Raw genomic sequence first — 22,054 nt, 5'->3', positions numbered from 1 at the left:
CTGAATGCCCTCCTTGCTTGCAAACTCCTCCACTTCCGTGGACTTTGTTCCAATTTGTAGAACCCTACCAGGAGTGTTGCCCTAAATGCCTTTGCCAAAATCCAGAAGAAACAGAAGACAGGCATCTAACGTATAAGCAAGTCCAAGCACATGCCTCGAGGGATGAGGTTTATAAAAGAATTACAATGGAAATCCGTTACAGTGATAGAGAGAGATTTGGAACATATAGATAGAATACCAGGGTCTGTCTTTTATTCTCCCGAGGATAAGAATATTGGTATAGCTTGTGCAATGTTTAAGATTCCTTGGTTATAATGACAGGATGAGATAACTCCAAAATCCTTCACCTTCTGAAAACCATATGAATGCCTGAGAAACTATTGCTTGGGCTGTGCAGAAGCATAGTCGCAAGCTCACATGAAGCTTCTCCACACACAGGTACAAGAGAACATTAAAGCTTACACGTCGAAGGAAGAGATCCAAAGTCACCAAAAATATATGGTGACTTCTACCTTGTTATCGGGTCCCAGCAGAGCTGTAACATCAATAGGTTCACTGATCTATTGTTGCTTGCTGATAAACTCTTGCTTGCTCCAGCTCCTAACGCTTGTAGGATCAAGACTGAACAGATTCTTTCAAGACTTGGAAGAAAAGAAAAGGCAGAGACTCCAAAGCACATGCAAGTAATATATAACACAAAGTTGTTATCATGGTGTCTGTGTCACCCAGCCAAATCACAGATAGGCAGGCCATTTATTCAAGCTAATGAATCAGAATAACAAATCATTGATCTCATCCATCTTCCAAATAAAATATACATACAATTTCTGCTTATTGAAGATTAAAAACATTACCATTATCGAAATGTGCTCCTTGATATCGCTATCAATCGACCAGCCCGCGGAAACTGCAAAGAAAGTGAACTTAATTTTAATAAGAATACATGCTTCAAGAGCCAACTAGAGCACGTAACATTAAAGTATGGTTTGCTGCATTACTACTTTATCCTTGTCCCACAATTAAGCAAAAGAAGAATTCATCTGTGAATCATCGGACCCAAAAGCAAAAAGAATACAACAAAAAATGACAAATATGATATGTTTAATTATTATATGAGGAGCATCATCCGGGATGGATTCCTTCTTGGTTAAAACCAAAACATCCTTTTATTACAGCATTGTCCGGTATAAACACGTCTTGTTCTGCAACTTTCCAGAATTCTAGCCATTATAATATACATTGCAGGCATCGCCCAGAGGACGCATCACCGTTGTGCATCGACAAAAGCTAAAAGAAATGACAGGGAAGGACATAACGATGATCATCTTGCCCAATGCTTTCAGGCAAAGCAATTTCATCCGTATCATGCAAAGCACATTTAATATACCATTTACCATGATAAATGAATGAGAAACAAAAGGCACAAATGTTGAGTGTCCAGCCTACTCACATTGATCCAGAAAGTAAAACCCACTCCGTATAATGCGTCCTTCGATGCACCTTGACAAATGATCCTCTATAAACCCTTAGGACTGTGTTTGGTTGTGGAATAATCCTGGAAGAGAGGTGATTTATCCTGTTAACCTGACACAACTTTGTTTTTTGGGGGATGAGATTAGTTTGATCCATTATGCCCTTGGGTTAAAGTTATTGCTAGGGGTAGTAGAATAATTTTAACCCTGCATAATGTGAGTTATGCCTTCTCTCTTACTTTTTGTGTACACCCTTATTTTTTCATTTTAATTGTTCCTACCAATTTCCAGTCAAATGATAATTTATTTTCAACTCAGGGACAATGAAATCTTGGAGAGATACTAAGGTTAGGGATAGTTATCCCTAGGTTTTCTATCCCACAACCAAAACACAGCCTGAAGGTCACTGAACAAGGCATTTAGAAAGGTTAGATCAAAATTATCAAGGTGCAAAAAGATAAAGTGATAAGATGGTTAGTAACCAAACATAATTAGTGAAATGGAATCCACATGTGCATCACTACATGGGACCACCAGACTTTGTATATATAACAAACCACTGGCAAGAAATGTATGCCTTAAAGCACCAAATAACCATCAGGATTCTATGCAATGCTGATACTGGAATTGGGAGTCTGGCTCATTCCCTTCACTCTCGTTCTTGCACCATGCAGGCAGTTTGTTCTTCTGGTCGCAAAGCTCCAGCAGCTTCATAAAAGTATAAGATATCAAAGATCTACATCCCCAGCCATTTGGAGCCGGTTGGCGAGGCTCAACACCATGACCTTTACACTGTAACATTACAGTCCTTCAAGCAAATCCTATGGTGAGACAACTCAGCTTCAAGCATGTCTGGACATCTCACATATAACAGGCATGACAACTTTTGTATGTATCATGTTCCTTCTTCAGTTCAATCAAAAAAATAAATGGTGAAAACTTCTTCGGTGAGTTATTTTGATAGAGGAAATACAATATAACAATGAAATTGCCCTTGCTTGGTTGATATTCTCTTTTATTCCAACACAAATCCAGCTTTGTTGAAGATGGATACATACAGATTGAAATTTCATGGAGGAGAATGATCAATATCTGGGGAAGAAACAGCAGATTGAGCTATTTTTGGTCTTTGTGGAAGACCTTGCGCTGTCCATTTTTCCAGCACAATTGGGTGTGACAAACAAGAAAATTATGAGTATTGCAATGCAAGCAAAAAATTCTCAGAACATCAAAATAAGCAAATTATCTTCCTTCCCTCAAACTAACAAATTATCATAGACAGAATGTAGCTAATAGAATGTTTAGAGGTGTCCTCTGGAAAAGAATAAAATGATTTTTGAATTTTCCTACCTCAATGATTATTTTGAAATGGGACATGATCAATTGCAGGACCAGTTTGATCCAAGATCCTTCTGCAATAAGCCGCTGTTACCTCAACTCCTTTTCTCAGCTTTGCCATGCTTAATTTTAGCTACTAGTGTGTGATTGTATCTGGTCTCTGCCTATCTTCAGCTTCAATCCTTCCCAAATTTTTCTAGGCCTGTTCATCATCCTTCAAAGACATCAACCAGAGCTGGTACATTTCTTGACATACTTGTGACCCATCAGAGTCAGCTAAGAGGTAGTTTTCTTTTGCGATTCTATAGTACAAAACAGAATTTTTGTGTTGCCTCCAACTGTGGCAATAGCTAGCAATGATGTTTATCACTCGAAAATATCGCGGGCAGGGAAACTCCACACAGCGAAGCATAAGTAAATTTAAGCAAGAATCCATGGAGATCAGATTGCATGGTTCAGTCCCCAAGAGTTCTTAAAAGAAACTTCAGCTTCATCCAGCTCCCTCAGGCTACAGTGAGCTGCTGCAATTTAAGCCTGGATGTAATCACCAAACTGAAGGTAACTCCACAAATATTTGTATCTTTTCAAGGTTCTTTGTGCATTTTGAGTTCTTGATAGCTAGACAAAGTCTTTCATCCAGTGGCTTTTAAGCTCAAGCTTGTGTAAAATGTCACTGGCACTGCTCGAGACTGCATCTCTGACCAAGCACTCCTAGGGTAGCTATTAAGAAATTCCATAAGCACGGTTATAGCAATGTTTGCACAGCCCATTCTCTCACTATGATATTATGAATGCCATAGAAGTACAAAATAAGTAAATTAATTGCCCCAGCTGTAAGCATCTTAAATAACTCTCTTTGGGGAAAAAAAAAATCCACATGTTGCAGCATTGCTCTTGCCCAAGGACGCCTCAGGTTCCATTATATCTTCCACTGTTTGCTTTTCTTGGGTCTAACATGGAGGAAGATACAAATTCAGAAACATAAATAGTAAAAAAATTTATATACTTGAACCTTCAAGTAAATGTTAAATTAAATATAGGAAGCAAGACACTAATAAACCCAAAGACCTCAAAGAAACTGTGAAGGGATATCTGCTGATAAGTTTAGCTCCCCTGCTTCACATAATATTCTACATAGACAAAAGAGATTATAATTGTAGGAACGATAAATCCAATGACAAATAGTAGATAATCACAAAACAAAAAGCTCACTGAAGGACCAGGGTGAAGTAAAATTCATTCATTGAGCTAATTCAAGAACCCCATAATACAGGAGATAAATATGTTCAACATATTACATTACTTTCCATTCTTAAAGAGCCCCCAAAAATCAATACAAAATTATCCTTCAGCACATTCCACATTTCATTTCTTTTTTTTTCCCGGGGGGAGGGGGGCGGTACATGAGAGAGAGAGAGAGAGAGAGAGTGCCATCAGCACTTATCTGTTTTCTCATATCTTAAGAGACCCTATGAACATTATCCACCTTAGAAATTTACTATTAGAAGTGGAAATATTCACCTACTCTTCCCCAATTCATCTCAACTATCAAATTGGTTCAACAGCTCATAACTTTGCATGTGCATCTCATTCATCTCAAATTGGTTTAATTGATCCACCCGTTACTGACTGCACAAGCAGCATACTCTGAAGTTGACTAGGACTTCTTAATAAACAGAAACTGCAGAAGACAAAACCAATCGAAATCATTGACCCTTGTTCTCCTCAAACATTATTTCTTTAGGGACACCTTAAACTAAAAAACTACATAACCATCTAACATCTCATAAACCCAGATCATATCACCACTATCTACCAACTTTTGACCATCATGTATGCTACCCCTAGCACAAAAACTTTTGCTAATTCTTCAACTTAATACCATCCCAACCAATGTAAAATCACATCTCAGGTCCCTCTCACCATCATACTAAATTTTAGTCTTGTCTTCACTGCAACAGATCATTAGATCAACAGTTCAAACAAAATCAGCACTTTCATGTATAATCTCCATAATTGACAACATTGTATTGCATTGAGCCTCATGGCAACTGAAGACACAAGGATGGTTTTTTGCCTCTAAAGATAAACACCACACCAACCTTCAACAAGACAACGTGATTCAACAGCACCAACATAATCCCATTCAACAAATGGACCAGTGGTACTTAGATACTCGGAATTGACATTTCAAAATGCTTAGAATATCAAAATTCCTTGCAAATCTTATTAATAGTTCATATTTTCAAGCTAAAGTGCCATCATCTTCCCACATAAGCCTTCAAACTTCTAGCTGATGATGTTTAACATTTCTTCAAGAAAGCATTGTTGTTTGCTTTGGGCATATAGCATTAGGTATGATGGTTTGGAAATAGTATATTTAAACCATACATTCTCGCAGCTCATCTCATCCATAAAGACATATGTCCATATGTCAGGTTATATTTAAGGTAATTATGTAATAAGTTTTAAGATCCTTGGAATTCATGTTATGTCTACTGTAACCTGCCATAAAAAATGCCCCACCAAAGGCCTTCAATGACCTTGCCTTTCAACCATTGAATACAGCCTTCAACCTTTAATGTACTTCTACATTTCTACCATATTGTGTTATCGGCCTTTGTGTATATTATTACATCCAATATTCAAGATGGCATGTTTCTTCCATATGCCTCCGAAAGTAAATAGGCAGAGCATTGGATAAAGGAACAACCGAAATCTCCAAGCTGAAGTCCCAGCCACCCTTTTTATCATCCACATTTCTCTAGCTTGGAAAATCTTGTCACACAAATTAGTAGAACCACCTGAAGCACAGCAACAGCCCCAACAAAAACAGAACCTTTCCCTGTCTACTCACTCCATTAGTATTTGCTTAGCCAACCAATCCATACCTTAAATTCAACCATCCATTCTTAAATTCACCTTCACCAAAACTGAAATTCTTCACAAGCCAGAGGAGCTGCCCAAATCCTTGATCTTCAGGCTAGCTCTTCTCAGTTTTAGTTGCTCACCGAGCAAAGCACAATGCTCCATCAGCAAATGGTTCATTCCCACCCATCCAGAGTTACAAGACTCTGCATTCCTGCATGAATTTTTAATAACTCTGCCTCCTTGTTCCTGAAATCAGATCTGGCCATTTGTACATATGGACCAACTTTAACCTTTTCATGCTATTTAGTTTGAACTATCTGACCAAATAACAACAGTCAATCATCAACTTAAGGAGTGCAATAAAAGTGTGTTCGTTGATGACAAAAGCTGATTTCGGTTAAGTAAATCAACTCTAGTTAATTACGTACAAACATTTAGGAAGTGTTGAAACAAGCAAACAACTAACAAGATGCAAAGGTGACCAGAAACATATTACCTAATTCAATGCGATTACATATAAGAATGCACAACACTTAAAACTCTGCTGTAAATAGCAGAAACAGTTCTATTTACCTACGATCGAATTATATTTCTTCGATGCACCATTGCCAATATGAATCCAATGTTAAGAAACAAATTTACGTAACTCAAAATAAGGACTTGTGTTGGATTGGCACAACATAAACGTTAATAAGAATTTTGGACCAAAACAAAAAACGAAAGAGGTAAAGTAAAGGAAAAAAAATCGAAAGTTTACTCAAGAAATAGAGGTACAAAAAGCAAGATTGGCCCCTCTGTAAAAACAATTACACAAACATAGATACTATTTACACCCCCCCTCCTTTTTTTTTTACATCTCTTAAAAGAATTGACTAAAATCATGGACGATCTAATAAACTGTCACTAGTCATTTTCAAACAGTGCCCATGTTAAGTAGGAAAACCAATGTCTGCGGATCCAACTGCCAAAGTCAGTTATACTAAGGCTATTGAACTGGACCAAGAGAGCATGACTTCGCACAAAGATATAAACCTTTAAAATTGCTGAAATAAATGAACACTAAACAAGAGAAACAGGTGATCAAAACACATGTTTCTTTACAATCAAATGCACTTTACACAGAATATGGCCAGTAACTATAGGACTGTCATATCTGGCAGTGTTCCAACGGTATAAGAGGTGACCATGTCAGGAACAGAAGATGGCAGCACACTTTCCAGGTCAGCCTAACTGAATTTTCTTAACAACCTTGAAGTTTGTTGTCCCAACAAAGATTTTGCAGTCACAGATAATTCAGAGATGTGATATACCAACTATAGCCTGAAACTAATGTTCAGTGATGCCTATTGCCATAGTTCATCCCTACAATCTGAAAACAAAACCATAAATGTATATATATGTGAGATTCAATTCACAATTTTGAAGATCACAGATGTTGATAATGCTTATAAATGTACCTTTATGATGATGAAAAATTTGTAGCAGCTCAACTGATGGCTAGATGGAAGGCTTTCAACGACTCAATTTTTCTTTTTTGTAATCATTCAACAATTGGCTCGAGATTCTGGGCGAGGCAAAAATAAGTTTCTCTGACTACCATCAGTGTTACTTCTAGAAGAGAAACACTCCAACCATTGTTTAGGAGCTGCCGGGTGTATGCTATAGAGGTTGATCATGAACCTCTTCTCGGAGTTAGCAAGGACAGTAGCTGGGGCAAAAGGCTTCTTGAGCAAACCATGCTCCTTAAGCCAATTAAGGATCTTATATCTGGGCCTGATCCTATTCTCCAGATCAAAGCAAAGAAAAGCTGGGAAGACATTGAGGTACTGCAAAGAATAGTTCAAGTCATTACATAGGTAATTCACCTTCTCATGGAGCGATTCCTTGCTCTGGTTAAGCAATTTGGGAGTCGCGCTTATCATTCTACAAAGCATTGAGTACCCAATCCCCATCTCTAGAAGGAAGTCGAACCGCTCCTGCAGCTGATCTTTCGTGCTGTTTATCAACGAGGCAGCTCTGATGGTGCTCTTGTTCTCACCAAAACCAATACCAAGCAAGAACTCCACTTTATTGTCCACAAACTGCTCCTTTTTCACAGATTTTAACCTTTCCAGATCGTTCACAAAATCACTCTCAATCTTCCTATCGTGCAAAGAGGCAGTATTAGAAGCAAAATCCGCTGAGAGGTACTGGTGATTCCCCTCTGAAACGATCTTGCCAAGGAAGCACTCGTGGAGCTCCATAGCTCTCAGTGAGCCCGGCAAATTGCTCAATTTATTCTTGCCCATCACGTACGGGAACCTCCGAGACAGCGAAGCCACTTCCTCTTTAGTTAGGCCGATGCATTGCATATACTCGGGCATGGCAATGCTCGGGTTCTCCAGATCAAAATCCAAAATTTCAGGATGCTGCAGAAGAAAGGTCCCGGCTTGCTCGCCCTTCATATCTAATCTGATGAAAAAACTCAATTTTTGGGCCAATGCGGCCTCGTCCAGCTCGAGAAAAACCCTCCGATTCCTGCCAATCAGCTCTCCCATCCGACCTTTCGGAGAGCCGAGCTCGTAGAAGACCCGGATCCTCCTGCAAATCCGAAGGAAGACGTCGACATTGCCGTCGTCCTCGCGTGTTGTGCCAGCAACGGCGCACCCGGCGAGATCGAAGTCGACGAAGGCGCGCTTCAAATCGTCGAGCAGGAGGTCGACGTCGCTGCCGGCGTCGGCGTCGCGGTCGAGGACGGAGGGGAAGGCGAGGCAGACGGCGATGACGCAGAGGCGACGGAGGCCGCGGGCCTCGAGGGCGTGGAGGCGGGCAAGGAGGACCGCCGGGGGGGTGGAGAAGATGGAGGGCTGCTCGCGGTAGAGGAGGCCGAGGCGGGTCCAGGGGAAGGCGAAGCGGACGAGGGCGGAGACGGCGGCGAGGAGAGGCGGGTCGTCGGAGAGGAAGAGGGCGCGGGAGGGAACGGCGGGGTGGGTGGGGGGGAGGCCGATGGACTCGAAGAAGAACTCGAACTCGTTGACGGGGCGGTACGACAGGAAGCGGCGGAGGGTGCGGGGGAAGTCGGCGGGGGAGGCGGCGGGGGGGAATGGTACCTGGGAGACGAAGGCGGAGAGGGAGAAGGGGGAGTTGGAGGCGATGAGGTCAGCGTGGGAGAAGGGGAGGGAGCGGGTCGAGTGGAGGTAGTCGGTCAGGGCGCGCTGGGCCTCCAGCAGGGCGCGCGCGCGGTGGCGGTAGCAGAGATTCTTGAGCTTGGGGATGGAGAGGGTGCAGAAGAGGACGCGCGAGAGGATGAGGAACAATGAAATCTTCGGTTTCTTACTGGAAGAAGAAGAGGAGGAGGAGGAGGAGGAGAAGGAGAAGGGGAGGAGGCGCATGGCGCATGGTGAGGGGGGAGGGGACAAAGAGATGTGAAGGGTTTTACCGTTCACTGCTAGGGTTTTTGCCCCATTCCAAATGCCAGGGAGGGGAAGGGGAAGGGGAAGGAGATGGGGCAAAGTAGGAGGACAAGGGGATATCATATCATTTGTGATGCCAGGATTGGAGATATCAGACGGCTGAAATTTTTCAGTAGATTTAGAATGAGGTTTGGAGAGCCATTTGTGTGATGAGGCTCAAGGGCTTTGCACCAAGAGACCAAACAAGGCCTCATGCTATTTTTTTCTTTTAGAGAAAAAAAAAAAACATATTTCATTACATTGTAGGCATGGTGCAGACACCTTCGAAGGGCATTTGTAGAATTAGATTGGACCTCTCTCACCCAGGGGAGAACCATTCTGTAAATTTCAGGACTCAGGTTTATACTTGGTGATTTGCTTTTCCTTCACATATTTAGGTGCATTTGGGTAGGATTAGAAAAATCAGCTTGTTAGTTTGTGCAATGGCATCCTAATTTTTGCTGTGAGTTGAAGTGATTTAGATTCATCAAGTTCAAGAAATAAGCTAAAAGCATTCTGAGTATGAATGAAAGTGGATCAGATAATATCTATTTAGATCAGTTTTTGTATCCGAATTTATACGGATATAGATAAAAATTTGAGCATCCAACTAATATCTACATTTATATCCATACTTTCGGTATCCAATTTGTATCTGTATTTATTTAAAATAAATAAATAAATATATATATATATATATATATATATTTATTTTTGCATCCGACTAACATCCGTATTCGTATCTGTTTTCGTCTAACAAAACAAATATGGATATGGATATGCTAGTATCCTATCTGTGTCCAATCAGATTTGGACCCTAATCCTGAGAGAAATTTAGAGGAATAAGTAAAGAGAGATTTAGCATATTTAGCACTAGTCAATAGGCTTTCGCATAATTTTTCTAGTCTACTATGTTTTTTTTTCCTTACTTTTGATCATAGGATATGGAACCCTATTGCAACTTGCAAGTTGATCTGATTCCTACTAATTTGACAGTGCTAACGAGTCATGACTCAGTGAATTAGGTGATTAAGGTTAGATCTTATTCCAAAGAAAATTCTCATGCAACCTTGTAAACCACAAATTATGTGTGTGACTCATTTAGTTTCAAAATGAAGAATGTCTGTTAGCTTCTAAAATCAAGTTCATAGTTGGATTCTAAAATCAAGTGCAAAGAAACTTTTGTGGTTTAGTAAATGTTTAATAAAAATTGCATAAAATGCGAATAGACCCTTAAACCATGCCTAGTATCTTCACCCAGTTTTCCTTGGACAATGTTACTATGCACCAAAATTATGTTCATTGATCATGTTTTATCATTCATCAACCCTACTGAACTCCTAATGAAGAAAAGCATGAGCTTTGGACATTGCAAAATATTTAAAAATTTTTGAGAAAAGGAAAATAATAACAATTGTGGTAGTTTATATTTATATCCAGCAAATTATATATTATCAACTAAATAGGCTGTATTTTTGTATATTAGTTGCATCATCTATCTGTTCAGACGAAGAAATCTATACAAAATAAATAATTAAGTAACCGTTAGGTTTGCATTATATTTTTTTTATTGTAATTATTTTGTTATCTTTGCACTTAAATGAATGTTTGCTTGGACTTTTTTTTGTACAGCCTTTAGAGCAAAACGTCCTTAAAATTAGAGTAATGGCATGAGGGTCTATAGAATGATAGTTGGCTCAAATTTCAGGTTTGGATATTTTATTCTCTTAATTTTTTGGCATGAGATTGGGTCCGATTTATATCCAACGTAGAACTCATCCACATTGGAATTCTTTATCTCTTACCGGATTGTTTGTTGCTAGGTGAGAGTTCGATGACTAATGTACTCGACATTGATGCGGATGTATGCAATTTTATGTTGGTTATGTTGGTTTTAAATTACGCACTCTATAACATACTATGTTAATGCTATGGTTCATTCGATAAAATTTTTTTCATCTCCAAACAATTCAAATGATGTTTGATATCAGTTTCTGATTCTTTTTTCTTAAAAGAAAAAAAAAGAAATAAACTCTAATGACGCTAAGGTTCTCGAGTTGGTAATTAGATGGTTCATCGTTAAGATTTTAGCTCCACGCAAATAACTGGGAAAAGCTTGGTGAGTATGATCATGATTACTTAATTAGTTTAGCTTATCCTTCAATTTTTTTTATAAATTATCAAGAAATCTTGACATCTTTAAATCAGACAAGTAAGAACCAGATCCTGTATGCAGGACAGGAACATAACATAACATACATAAAAGGGTCATATTTTAGCTCTAATCTTTCTTTTTCTTGATAATTAGGTCAGATTATTGTTGGGCATATTGCACATCCTTGTCCTTAACAACATCAAATATTCATCATAACAAAAAAATCATTTTTTTGAAAAACTCCATCTGCTTCTATAGAAAGATTGTGGCTGAATTTTGAAATAACAAATACACATATTTTAATTAGCAAAAGTAGAACCCTGAAGTTCCTAGAGTTTCTTTCAACCTGCAAAGAGGATATCAATGTGCTGGTCTCAGCCTAGTCCTACTTTGCAAGCTAGAAGGAGGCAACCAAGAAAAAGGCAGTGGCTCCAACCCCACCAACCATATAAGGATTGTTCTAACTTGTCATCACATTATGCCTCCGGAACATATCCTGGTTTTTGCCAATCATGAGCTTTCCACTCGGGCAATTGTTGGATGATCATCTGCAAATACAGAAAAACAGAGCAATCATCTTCGAAGCGCAGAGATTTGCTCGTAAATATGAAGATATATAAAATTAACCATCATTAGTATTCTCGAAAAAGAGATCGGCCACTTCGATATATAGCAGCTCACTTACTTGTCCTCTGGAATCTTGTTTACCGACCACAGTTTGGCATGCCAATCTCCATGTCTTCGGTTTCTGAAATTTATAAGATGAGACAAAACATTTTCTACAAGGAAAGAGCAAATGCTAATATAAAGTTACGTAGATCCAATATTCCAACTACTACTAGGTGAGCTGGTTGGACGCCAAACACCTGAAGTGGAGTTGCTCAAAGTTGTGGCCATTGGCGTGGTCTCCAGTGCAACTAAAGAATGATCTTGGAGTGTGATTAGAGAAGAATTCTAGCATTGCACTTAAGTTTTTCCAGTGGGGCATACCTTCCTAAGTTTTTCCTTCTCTTTCTCAGTGCGTGGACTTAGTAATTCCTTACCCTCAATCACCTGCCAATTTGGACATATCTCTTTGCTTATTCGAGCTGTCCATTTGCATGTCAAAAGGAAGAGCAAAACTATCTTACACATGAGAATGCACTTAAGAAGTTAAATATTTGTCGAGCTGCATGACCGTTGGATGCAGAATTAAATAAGTTGTCTACCAGTATGACAGGAAATATGAACCACCTAACAAGCAAAGACTTCAACAGCCATGATTTTGTTGAATAGCTGCTCATCACTGCTAAGAAGACAACAAACCCTGGCCTAAACAGAGCTTAGAGTTATACCTCCACGATGCATGTTGCACAAGTGCCAACTCCCCCGCAATTCAGCAGCGGTTTCTCCTGCAACACCAAACTGTTAACATCATTCCCTAGAGGAAATGCACCAAAAAATAAGGTTAGAGATAGATAGATACTAGCAACACTGCTTACATAAGGTCCATATAGATCAATGTTAGAATCCAACATTATATCCCTTAGCTTCTGGCCACCGCATGCCGACCGATAGTGTATGTCCGGCGTCCCATCGGGAAGCAGCCTCGACTGCATCACCATCATCACCACCACCACCACCACCATGAATTGAATTGATTGGGAGACCTCTCAGAAGAAGGAATATGAACATAACTTGTAGGCAATCTTATAGTTGTACTTACACCGACGAATGCGAAATCAATTAGTGGGGGTTCTTGGGGCATGGCAGCTTCAGGTCCACTGTTTCCAGTGGCTGTTTCAATGGCATGAAGCTTTCCTCTAAGGAGGCCTAGCTGTTTGGTTGGGTGAAGGAATTTATGGGATTTGGTATTGTGGTTGAAACCTGGGGCTAGTGGGACTGAAGAGAACCCTGGAGGATTGCAGTGAAGAGCTCCCATTCTCGTCAGCGATGGAGATCAAAGCCGAAGGGAGGGGAGTGAGGGTGGATTCGGTGCTGTGCTTTGCTTTGCTTTGTTCCGCCGAACTTGGGTTTGTTTCTTATCTTTGACTGCTCTCTGTGTGGCCCTTGTTTTCCTTATCTGCAGCTGAGGTGCAGAGCTGCAGTTGGGTCTGCCAAGTCTGGGTCTGGTGTTGGCCTGAATTAATTAGTTTGGGTCTAGGATTTGTGTCTGAAGCTCACCACTAATGGGACTGGGTTTTGATTCTGTTTCAGGTAGGGGGCTTGAAAGAAGATTGATCATTCTTTTGTTGGAAATTGGTGGGCTGGAGTCTTGGTTTTGGCAACTGATCCAATCTAAAATTCTAAATTCAGTTTGGCTTTAATTGTGCAGGGATTGCAGATCTTTTAGCACCATAAATCTTATACTCATAGGGTGAATATTTTTTTTTTTAAAAAAAATGGAACTGGTTTAGTTGTCATGGACCATTAGTGGAACTTGGAAGCACCACGGTTCCACAGGGACCATTGGATCTCATTCTGAACCCCTATGTCATGAGGCAATCACCTTCTAAGCGAGTTAAATAAAGTGGCTTGGACAATTTTGGAGACGGGTTCATCGATGGACGTGGTTGAGCATGGTTCATTCAGAGTGGCCGGTTAGGTTAGCTTATATCACCCGAAAAATGACTTGACTTAGAAATCTCATTCAAGTAGGTCTTGCATATCTTGAAAAATTATTACTCAATTCTCTCTCTCTCTCTCTTTTTTGAGAAAATATCATACCCTTGTTGAACAAGAATAAGTTGCAAATCTCTCATATTTGTATATGGATTTCTTGTATACAATAATATGTACAGAGTGTATATATAAGTCTAGTTATAATAGATTTTGAGTATGATAACAGCTCTATTAATATGACAAGTTGGTTATATCAACACCCTTGATTAGTCAATTACATATTTGCACGGAAATCAAAAGAAGGGCATAGCGCTACAGACATCATTTTATGTGAAGAAAAATTATAAATAGGTCCTGATTAAAAAAATAAATAACTTATAATTCTCCGATAAAATAAGGCCTTGGCAAACCATAGTTAGTGTATGGTGTTGGTGGCTGAAACCCCTGGATTTGCTCAAAAGGAGAAAAAGTGGCAACAAGGGAGATTTTAGGTTTGGGGAATCAGCCCCATTTCGTAGAAAATGATGGCGTAGTGATCACGTTGAGTATATACAAGAAGGATTAAGATAGATGATCATCCGTTTGAGATTTTTTGATTGATGTTAAATGAGAGGTAATTTTTAAAATTAAATTAACAAACCAAAATAATCCAGCTTCGGAAATTTAAAAAGTTGGTAGTTTAAATTAAAGTAACATGTCCATACTAATTGTTGAAGAAGAAAATATTCATAAATTAATTGAGAAAAAACTTCTTGTAGGTAAGTAATGCGACCATGAAAAAGATGACCACTAGGGTCAAGAAAATAAGCAAGAAACATTTCATTTTGGCCACAGACGTGGACTAATTCAACATGCTTGCCGATGACTCTAAAGAATAAATTAAATGGATTGGATCATTGCATCAAATAACGTTGTCTCCAATGGCTTGCAAGCAGTCCAGCATCGAATTGCTCGCTGTTTTCCTTGGTTCTACATGTGGTATCGTTTGTGATGTACTTAGTAATTGGCTGCATGTAATGAGGCCTAGGCACAAGGCCAAATGAAACGAGTCAGAACTTTGGCAAACGATTGCTTTATGTCTTAAATCAGATTTCAGTTAGTAGTTAACATGATAAAATTATCAAATTGATAGCATTAAACTTTAAAATAACCTCGCAACATTGGTGTCACACTTTGAGATACGTTGATCTATCTCTTTAAAAAAAAAAAACTGACTCACATCAGGATATAGTTATATATTGAAGATATAGAGATTCTTCAAATCATTTATGAGATTGTTTCAACTTGTTAAATAGTTTAACAGGTCTACTTACAGACCACTAACTTTTGTAAAAGATTTTTATTGCTCTTTTGTGTTTTTTTTTCTTGCAAATCCTTTATACTACTGTAAATTTTTTTTTGTTAATAAAGGCCGAGTGTTTTTGCCTCCTTCTTCGTCAGTCTTAGGAGTCTTGCCACAGCCAGGTTTCTTGCCTAGCAGCAGTCCAACTCTGAGCTATCAAAATAATTCGTTGGAAGCCATCTATGATGACAACTGAGCAGCACCATCCCAGCAAAAAGAAGAGGAAAATAAAAATGGCAGTACTATGGATGAAAACAAGGCCCTTCCCACTCCAAAGTTAGTAGACTTTGTCTCCTTAGAAGAAAACTCCCTGCTGGCTGTATTCCTGAATTAATTTATTCTCAAGTTGAGGGGGACTTTTAACTCCTTGCTAGCTGTATTCCTGTGTCATCCAGTAAATCACCCACAATCCAAGCAGATATAACAAGAAGACTTGGTCCAGTCCGTGTTCTATCTTATTCAATCAACCCATAAAGGATTGGCTAGACTCATCCTACTCATTTCAGTCTCTGCAACTTTCCAGAACTTGGTTGACACGACTCCTTGGGGAGTCAATATTCCTCGGTCCTGCTCGTCCCGAGTGGAAATTTAATTGTTAGCAAAGGAGTCAAGGCAACAGAGTGTTAAACCCGCCAGAGAACGAAGGAAGTGATAAAACGCTTCTCCACAGTCTCTTGTTACCACCATTCATTCCAATGTCGACACCAGGAGAGTATGCCCAGCCTGCCTTCTCTCTCTCTCTCTCTCTCTTTTTCTCTCTCAAACACACACACATACATCAATAATCTTATCCCTGTGCAATAATTCTAAATTTCTAATGGATTTGTACATGATATGCAATTCTTCTAATCCTATCGTATTGAGTTTTTTTAAAAAAATTTATCTGTGACCTTTTTGATTTAATTGTATTATTGAACTTATATTGGATCCAGCAATCCGAGCTTTCAAATTTTCTAACTTTTTTTTTTTTGAGAATATGTATCTGAAAATAAAGTTTTCTTTCTAACTACGCACCCAATTCGATAATATTTCTCGAGTTCTTGTTGTATGGATGCTTGAAAATGTTGTACTCTATGTATTTTCCCTAACATATTGATAGTTGTTTCATCAAAACACACACACACACACACATTGCTAGTTGTTTTCTCAAACTGTAAGTAGATGGGTAAAGAATTGTTGTATTATTTAATAAATACTGAATTAAAGATAATAGAGCACTGGAGAACCTTTGGCTCTCTTACCATTTTTATTGGATGCCATTTCAGATACTACAGATCTCTTCCACCCGTGACCAAGGCTTATGGAGTCTTCTGTCTGATGACCTCGGCAGCTTGTCGTCTCCACTTGCTCAATGCCCGCTATATTTTGTTATTCTATGATCTCGTTCTGAAACAATTTCAGGTTCTATACTATGATTTAATTAATGCGACCAACTTGTACAGATTAATGCTGTTTTTTTTTATGGAGGGTAGAAGGGCAAGTACCACTTCGTTGGGATTGTTGCATGCAAATCATCATCTTCAGATAGAATGACTGCAATTTAAAAATCCATAATTTTGATCTTTTTGTCAAGGCATGCATATAGATCCTGGGCAATATATAATAGATTTAGATTTCCCCTCATCTTTTTTTTTTTTTTAAAGTCCATTTTTTATTTTAATTTTGTATATTTACGTTGTTAATTTTTTCTTTTGTGGACAAATGCAGGTTTGGAGGCTTGTAACGAACTTCTTCTTCCTTGGTCCATTTTCCATATATTTCGGCTTACGCTTTCTGATGCTGTAAGGAACTTTCTTCAAGCAGATTCACTTCATAATTTTCATCGACAACACCGCACATAGGAATATCGAGGACAGACCTAACATGGTTTGTGCCAGGGAAATTTCAGAAATTTTGTAGCACAAATTAAGACTATCTCTCACTACAATTTTCCATTAGCTTTCTCCTACATGATTGAAGATTCTCCTCTTAAATTAATTCAAGTGGCCATGAGGTAGGTGCTTCATTAGAAAATAAGAGATGAAAAGCTAAAACATATCTGATGAATTCATGTAATATGCGTCGAACTGTAGAATAAAATCTCCAAGAATCCTGAGCAAAAGTATAGAAGGAAGCATCTTGGCTATGTAAATGTATTACTCCTGAAATGGATCATACGATTTGCTTCAAAAAAGAACATCTTAGTGATTGCTTTCAGTTACATACAAGTCTTACAATCTAAAATGACTATAGTAAATTAGCAGTTATGTTCAAATTACGTAAAGGTTTAAATTGACAAATTAGGAGAGTTCGAGTTAGGCTCATATTTTCCATGGAGTCGTTAAACTTTTGGCTTGAAAATTTTTTGGCCACAGAGCAAGATACGGTGTTCTGCTGGAGAAGGGGGCATTTAAACAGAGGACTGCAGACTTCCTATGGATGATGATCTTTGGAGCATTGTCATTGCTGGTAATTGATTCATGTATATCATATAATTAAACTAAAACTATCACACTTTTATCCGCCATTAACAACTAGCAAGTAGCAACTGCAATTTGCTTGTTGTATTCCTTTTTGCGACGACAAGGCTGTGGAATTAACATTTTGGTGTTTTATCATAGGTAATTGGCTTGATCCCGCAATTTCATTTTCCGTACATGGGTCCCTCCTTGGTGTTCATGATGCTCTATGTTTGGTCAAGGGAGGTTCCAGATTCACAGATCTCCATTGCAGGCTTAGTGACTATAAAGGTATATTGATTACTTGGCATGTCACGTACTTTGCTTTTAGTTCCCAATAGTGCAAGAAGCCTAGGAATCAGAGCTTATATGCTACTCTTTCTATAGTGGTATTTACTGAGTTTCTGCACTGTTTTTCTTGAAGGGTGTCTATCTCCCATGGGCTATGCTTGTACTGGATTTAATCTTCAACAATCCCCTGGTACCAGATATCTTGGGAATCCTTGCTGGGCACTTGTACTACTTCCTTGCAGTTCTTTATCCTCTTTCTGGAGGGAAGAACATACTGAAGACTCCTCTATGGGTGTATCCTTCATTGAAGTTTCTTTGCTGAGTTCACTAGAATTGTTATTTTGAGTACTTCGCATGACTATAGACCATCGACAAGGTTGAATTCATTTTATCAATCTCAAATAATTTTGATTGCACTGTCATGATTTCCTTAATATAATTTACAGTCACAAGTTGGTTGCATATTGGGGCGAGGGAGCTCAGATGAACAGCCCGGTGCAGCCTAATCGGCATGCTGGCGTCGCATTTAGGGGAAGAAGCTACCGATTGAACAGATAGATAACGGAGAACCAAGTACTAAATTGGAGAACGAGGTTATGTTAAATATCTTGAAACTTCACCTGTGCTGAGCTATGTATATGAAAGGTCTGGATTTATTAATCTTCCTTGTTCTGAGGATGGGATTATGTTAGATATCTTGAAATTTTAGTAGTGCTGAACTATGTATATGAAAGGTCTTGATTTATTAATCTTCCTTGTTCCATGTCAGAAAAGAATGTCTTTCGTTTCATGTGATTAGTAGCTTCACATGATGCAATTTTGGCATGAATCTGGAAACCTGGCAGTTAATCCTTCTTGTTGTATAAGAAGGCCTACCAACTTTACAAAATCTCTTCCAAAATTTAACAAAATTCAGTTTTCTTCTGGAAATAAATGATAGACATTTGCACCAGAAAATCAAAAGAAAGTGCAAAAAAAAAAAAAAATTAATCCTACAGCTCTGTTTCCCTTTTTTGATCTCCCATACTTATATAGCACCCCAATCCTTGCAGTCAAATGAAAATTATATCCTATCTGGGACTCCATCTCACTTGAAGATCCTCTCTGGTCCTCTCTATCTGGCAGTAGCAGATAAATTTTCTACCATCCAATTAACAACACAATCTTCGACTGTTGTAAGGTTTGTTTTCCTCATTAGAGTTAGGTTAGATACAATTAATATTCCAACCTATTTTTATTCACTGATATCAGTAGGTAGTGACTTTTTATTTTGTAAAACTAGGGATATGCATAATACTACTAATATGATCGAATTGTTAAGAGTCTCTTATAATAATTTCTGACTTATGCTTTGCATACAATAATATTCTTCAGGTATAATCATGAAGCAATGACAGTTTATCTAATTTTTCATTTATCCTTTTAGCACCAAGATCAATATTTTGCAGTCTATTACTTTCCAAATTTCTACTTATCGTGATACGACGACGCTATTAGTAGACAGAAAAAAGAAACCATAGAAGATTCAGCTGCTAATCTTTCTCGAGCCTGGGCCTTTCTTGTTTGTTTAGCTGCTAATTTGTAAGAGGGAGAAAGAGTAGAGAGAAGAAACAAGACCATTACAACATGAAGAGGACTTCGTGCTTTCTTCTTCCTCTGCTCTCTTCCTTCCACCTCTCGGATGACAAACGGCCGAGCTCCGGTTGGGGAGCTTTGGGGTTTCTAACCTCCGCCGTGGCGAGAAGAGGGAGAGACAGAATCTATCCAAGATGCAAGGTCTTAAAAAAAGTATTATTTTTGATATAGGAGCTTAAATGCAATATTGCCTGCTGCAAGTTTGGACTAGTGTCGGCAATCAACCTGCCGAGACTAACTGGGGAACTTTGGGGTTTATAAGCTCCGCCGTGGCGAGAAGAGGGAGAGTCTATCCAAGATACGAGGACTTAAACAAAGTATTGTTTCTCTATATGAGCTTAAATGCAATATTGCCTGCCGCAAGTTTGGACTAGTGTCGGCAATGAACCCGCCGAGACTAACTGGGGAACGTTTTGGTTTATAAGCTCCGCCGTGGCGAGAAGAGGGAGAGATGGAATCTATCCAAGATACGAGGACTTAAATAAAGTATTGTTTCTTTATAGGAGCTTAAATGCAATACTGCCTGCTGCAAGTTTGACTAGTGTCGGCAATCGCCCTGCCGAGACTAACTGATACGTGTACATGCAATATTATAAATAACACCCGGTACAGTTTAATCGTTCCAAACTATAATTATCACAATTTTTTTTTGAGAATAATATATCGCAATATTTGAACTAGTCCCGGCAGGCTGCGTGACAGGATATAAGCACTATTACGGGTAGCTCTCTGTCCAATTTAAATATTACAAAAACGATCGTCCTGCGTTTGCAGGACCAAAATTTGAGCTAGTTGCGGCAATGGACTTGCCGAGAATAGTTCAAATATAATGTACAACTAAAGGGTTGCAAAATTTGAATTAGGTCCGGCAAGCAGGGTCCCTTCGCTCTGCTTGCCTGCTCGCTAAAACTAGTTTATACTTAACAATCCGTGGAACTTGAGTATTGTGGAAAATTCCTTGTTTTAAGCTTGAACTAAACACCAAGGTTACAGCCATGGAATCAAGCTTTTTCCCACCTTAAATGTTCATGTGTGCATGTGTGACCAAGGTCAAATAACAGCTACATCTCAAAGAACCAAAGTTTCGATTGCATTCATGTTCTTGAACAACACATCCCTTCCCAAATCACGATCTACAGCAATAACGAATACAATGACCATCATGTACCCTGCTGAGCCGGAATTGATAAAATGTAGAGCAATGATTTTAATGGGAAAACGATGAAGTTGTTTGCTGAAGCCACTGGTCACTGAATTAAAAATTATTTTGCTGACTAATCTAAGCATTATTTTGATAGCCGTAATCTTGTCTTTTGCAATGAATTGCAAGTGCTATGTACATATTTATCCCTAGACCATCTTGAAGATAAGTATCTTTTCCAAGCTGGGACTAATTTGATTGAAGAATCTCAATATGGATTCCATATAATCTTGTCTTTTGCAAGTGCTATTACATATTTATCCCAAGACCATCTTGAAGGTAAGCATCTTTTCCAAGTTGGGACTAATTTGATTGGAGAATCTCAATATGGATTCCATACCAGCCGTAGGGATTATTACCATCATATGGTATTCTAATCCTCAGTTATAAGTCTGCAAGCACTATATTAGGCTTACAACAATTTGTTGAATAAAAGGAGAGGAATATGTTGAGTAAAATTAGTTTCGGATACTAGGTGATGGGATTTCATATGCCTCTTGATGCGCCTCTAGTGTTTCTTTGTCTAGAGAGGAAAACAAATGAAGACTTGGATGACAATAGTAGAGGGTATAACCTTGGCTACAAAGTCGAGGACTTGACTCCAGATAAGCAAGCTAAGAATTTGGTAAGGGATTCATCCATCCAAGACTTGTTATGCAATTCCTATCCTAGATTTGGAAGCAGGAATTCCTATCCCTCACATTCTCTGAGAATATACATTAGAATTTGGAAATTAAAGAACATTTGTCTAAGGCCAAGGTTGTCAAAATATTTCTCAATCAAGGTGGCTAGCTTCCTAACTTGAAATGAACAAGAACATATCCTGTTTGGTTAATCTCTGACTTCTGGTTCAAGAAGTTCTGCTTCTTTTTCTTCTTCGGGCTCGTTTGGTTCGCAGGAAGCATTTTCCTTCCTAGGAATATGATTCCTGGGAAACAAATTCCTAGGAAGAGGATGCCTAGGAAAGTATTTTTGGCATGTTTGGTTGACCATGGGAAAGTGACAAATTTCCAAGGTGCTTATGTTTGGTTAGCCATCCACTTTCCTAGGAAAGTTATATATAATTCCTATTATGCCCTTAATAAAAATTAGGTTTTTAATGCCTCTTTAATGCTTCTTTAATACTGAAGGGACTTTTTGGGAAAAAGTAAAAATGAAGTGATTCCCGCCTCATGGGAAAGTAACTTTCCCATGTTTCTCATGGGAAAGACTTTCCCATGAAATGTGGGAATCACATTCCCATGGGAATACAACTTTTCCTTCTCTCTCCTTTGAAAAC

The 22,054-nt window shown here is 38.7% G+C and overlaps 3 protein-coding genes across 6 annotated transcripts; 1 reads left to right on the top strand and 2 right to left on the bottom strand.

Moving 5' to 3' along the window:
• Nucleotides 1–109: 109 nt before the first annotated feature.
• On the bottom strand, nucleotides 110–9,199 carry SHOT1 (Mitochondrial transcription termination factor family protein). Of its 3 annotated transcripts, XM_089929731.1 has the most exons (3): nucleotides 7,139–9,199; nucleotides 1,451–3,760; nucleotides 110–907 (listed from the first exon to the last, which is right to left on the bottom strand). In XM_089929731.1, exon 1 carries the CDS (start codon nucleotides 9,194–9,196, stop codon nucleotides 7,226–7,228), a length of 1,971 nt encoding a protein of 656 aa, XP_089785857.1. In that variant the 5' UTR covers nucleotides 9,197–9,199; the 3' UTR covers nucleotides 110–907; nucleotides 1,451–3,760; nucleotides 7,139–7,225. The 3 variants fall into 3 exon arrangements, with proteins under 3 accessions (XP_089785857.1, XP_089785856.1, XP_008779561.4); XM_089929730.1 differs by lacking the exons at nucleotides 110–907; nucleotides 1,451–3,760 and adding an exon at nucleotides 3,896–5,892; XM_008781339.5 differs by lacking the exons at nucleotides 110–907; nucleotides 1,451–3,760 and adding an exon at nucleotides 3,896–7,050 and having other exon boundaries at nucleotides 7,139–9,198.
• Nucleotides 9,200–11,541: 2,342 nt separating this feature from the next.
• On the bottom strand, nucleotides 11,542–13,300 carry PNSB3 (NDH-dependent cyclic electron flow 1). Its single transcript, XM_008805610.6, has 6 exons — nucleotides 12,973–13,300; nucleotides 12,749–12,859; nucleotides 12,602–12,658; nucleotides 12,258–12,320; nucleotides 11,953–12,015; nucleotides 11,542–11,815 (listed from the first exon to the last, which is right to left on the bottom strand). Exons 1-6 carry the CDS (start codon nucleotides 13,186–13,188, stop codon nucleotides 11,744–11,746), a joined length of 582 nt encoding a protein of 193 aa, XP_008803832.2. The 5' UTR covers nucleotides 13,189–13,300; the 3' UTR covers nucleotides 11,542–11,743.
• A 2,411-nt stretch (nucleotides 13,301–15,711) lies between these two features.
• On the top strand, nucleotides 15,712–18,715 carry LOC103717287 (derlin-1.2-like). Of its 2 annotated transcripts, XM_089929972.1 has the most exons (7): nucleotides 15,712–15,922; nucleotides 16,476–16,611; nucleotides 16,918–16,991; nucleotides 17,565–17,658; nucleotides 17,811–17,939; nucleotides 18,073–18,233; nucleotides 18,386–18,715. In XM_089929972.1, the coding sequence occupies exons 1-7, from the start codon at nucleotides 15,906–15,908 to the stop codon at nucleotides 18,495–18,497; spliced, it is 723 nt and encodes a 240-aa protein (XP_089786098.1). In that variant the 5' UTR covers nucleotides 15,712–15,905; the 3' UTR covers nucleotides 18,498–18,715. The 2 variants fall into 2 exon arrangements, with proteins under 2 accessions (XP_089786098.1, XP_038971330.3); XM_039115402.3 differs by lacking the exon at nucleotides 15,712–15,922 and having other exon boundaries at nucleotides 15,957–16,611.
• The last annotated feature ends 3,339 nt before the right edge of the window (nucleotides 18,716–22,054 follow it).

This window comes from Phoenix dactylifera, chromosome 3 (genome assembly GCF_051530095.1).
Source record: "Phoenix dactylifera cultivar Ajwa chromosome 3, Ajwa_hap1_PhDact_Kaust_v1.1, whole genome shotgun sequence".
NCBI classification, from domain to species: Eukaryota; Viridiplantae; Streptophyta; class Magnoliopsida; order Arecales; family Arecaceae; genus Phoenix; species Phoenix dactylifera.
The sequence above is the reverse complement of the archived record's forward strand: the minus strand, read 5'-3'. Positions and strand labels throughout refer to the sequence as shown.

What these genes read in the sequence shown, in the direction of transcription:
- SHOT1 (XM_089929731.1), bottom strand. Translation starts at nt 9,196, where the DNA reads ATGATATCCCCTTGTCCTCCTACTTTGCCCCATCTCCTTCCCCTTCCC.
- PNSB3 (XM_008805610.6), bottom strand. Translation starts at nt 13,188, where the DNA reads ATGGGAGCTCTTCACTGCAATCCTCCAGGGTTCTCTTCAGTCCCACTA. An exon ending in TTGATTTCGCATTCGTCGGT is followed by an intron (nt 12,860 to 12,972) that starts GTAAGTACAACT and finishes ATGGTGATGCAG; the next exon opens with TCGAGGCTGCTTCCCGATGG. An exon ending in TTGATCTATATGGACCTTAT is followed by an intron (nt 12,659 to 12,748) that starts GTAAGCAGTGTT and finishes TTGGTGTTGCAG; the next exon opens with GAGAAACCGCTGCTGAATTG.
- LOC103717287 (XM_039115402.3), top strand. Translation starts at nt 16,372, where the DNA reads ATGGGTAAAGAATTGTTGTATTATTTAATAAATACTGAATTAAAGATA. An exon ending in GGCTTACGCTTTCTGATGCT is followed by an intron (nt 16,992 to 17,564) that starts GTAAGGAACTTT and finishes TTTTGGCCACAG; the next exon opens with AGCAAGATACGGTGTTCTGC. An exon ending in CTGAAGACTCCTCTATGGGT is followed by an intron (nt 18,234 to 18,385) that starts GTATCCTTCATT and finishes TATAATTTACAG; the next exon opens with TCACAAGTTGGTTGCATATT.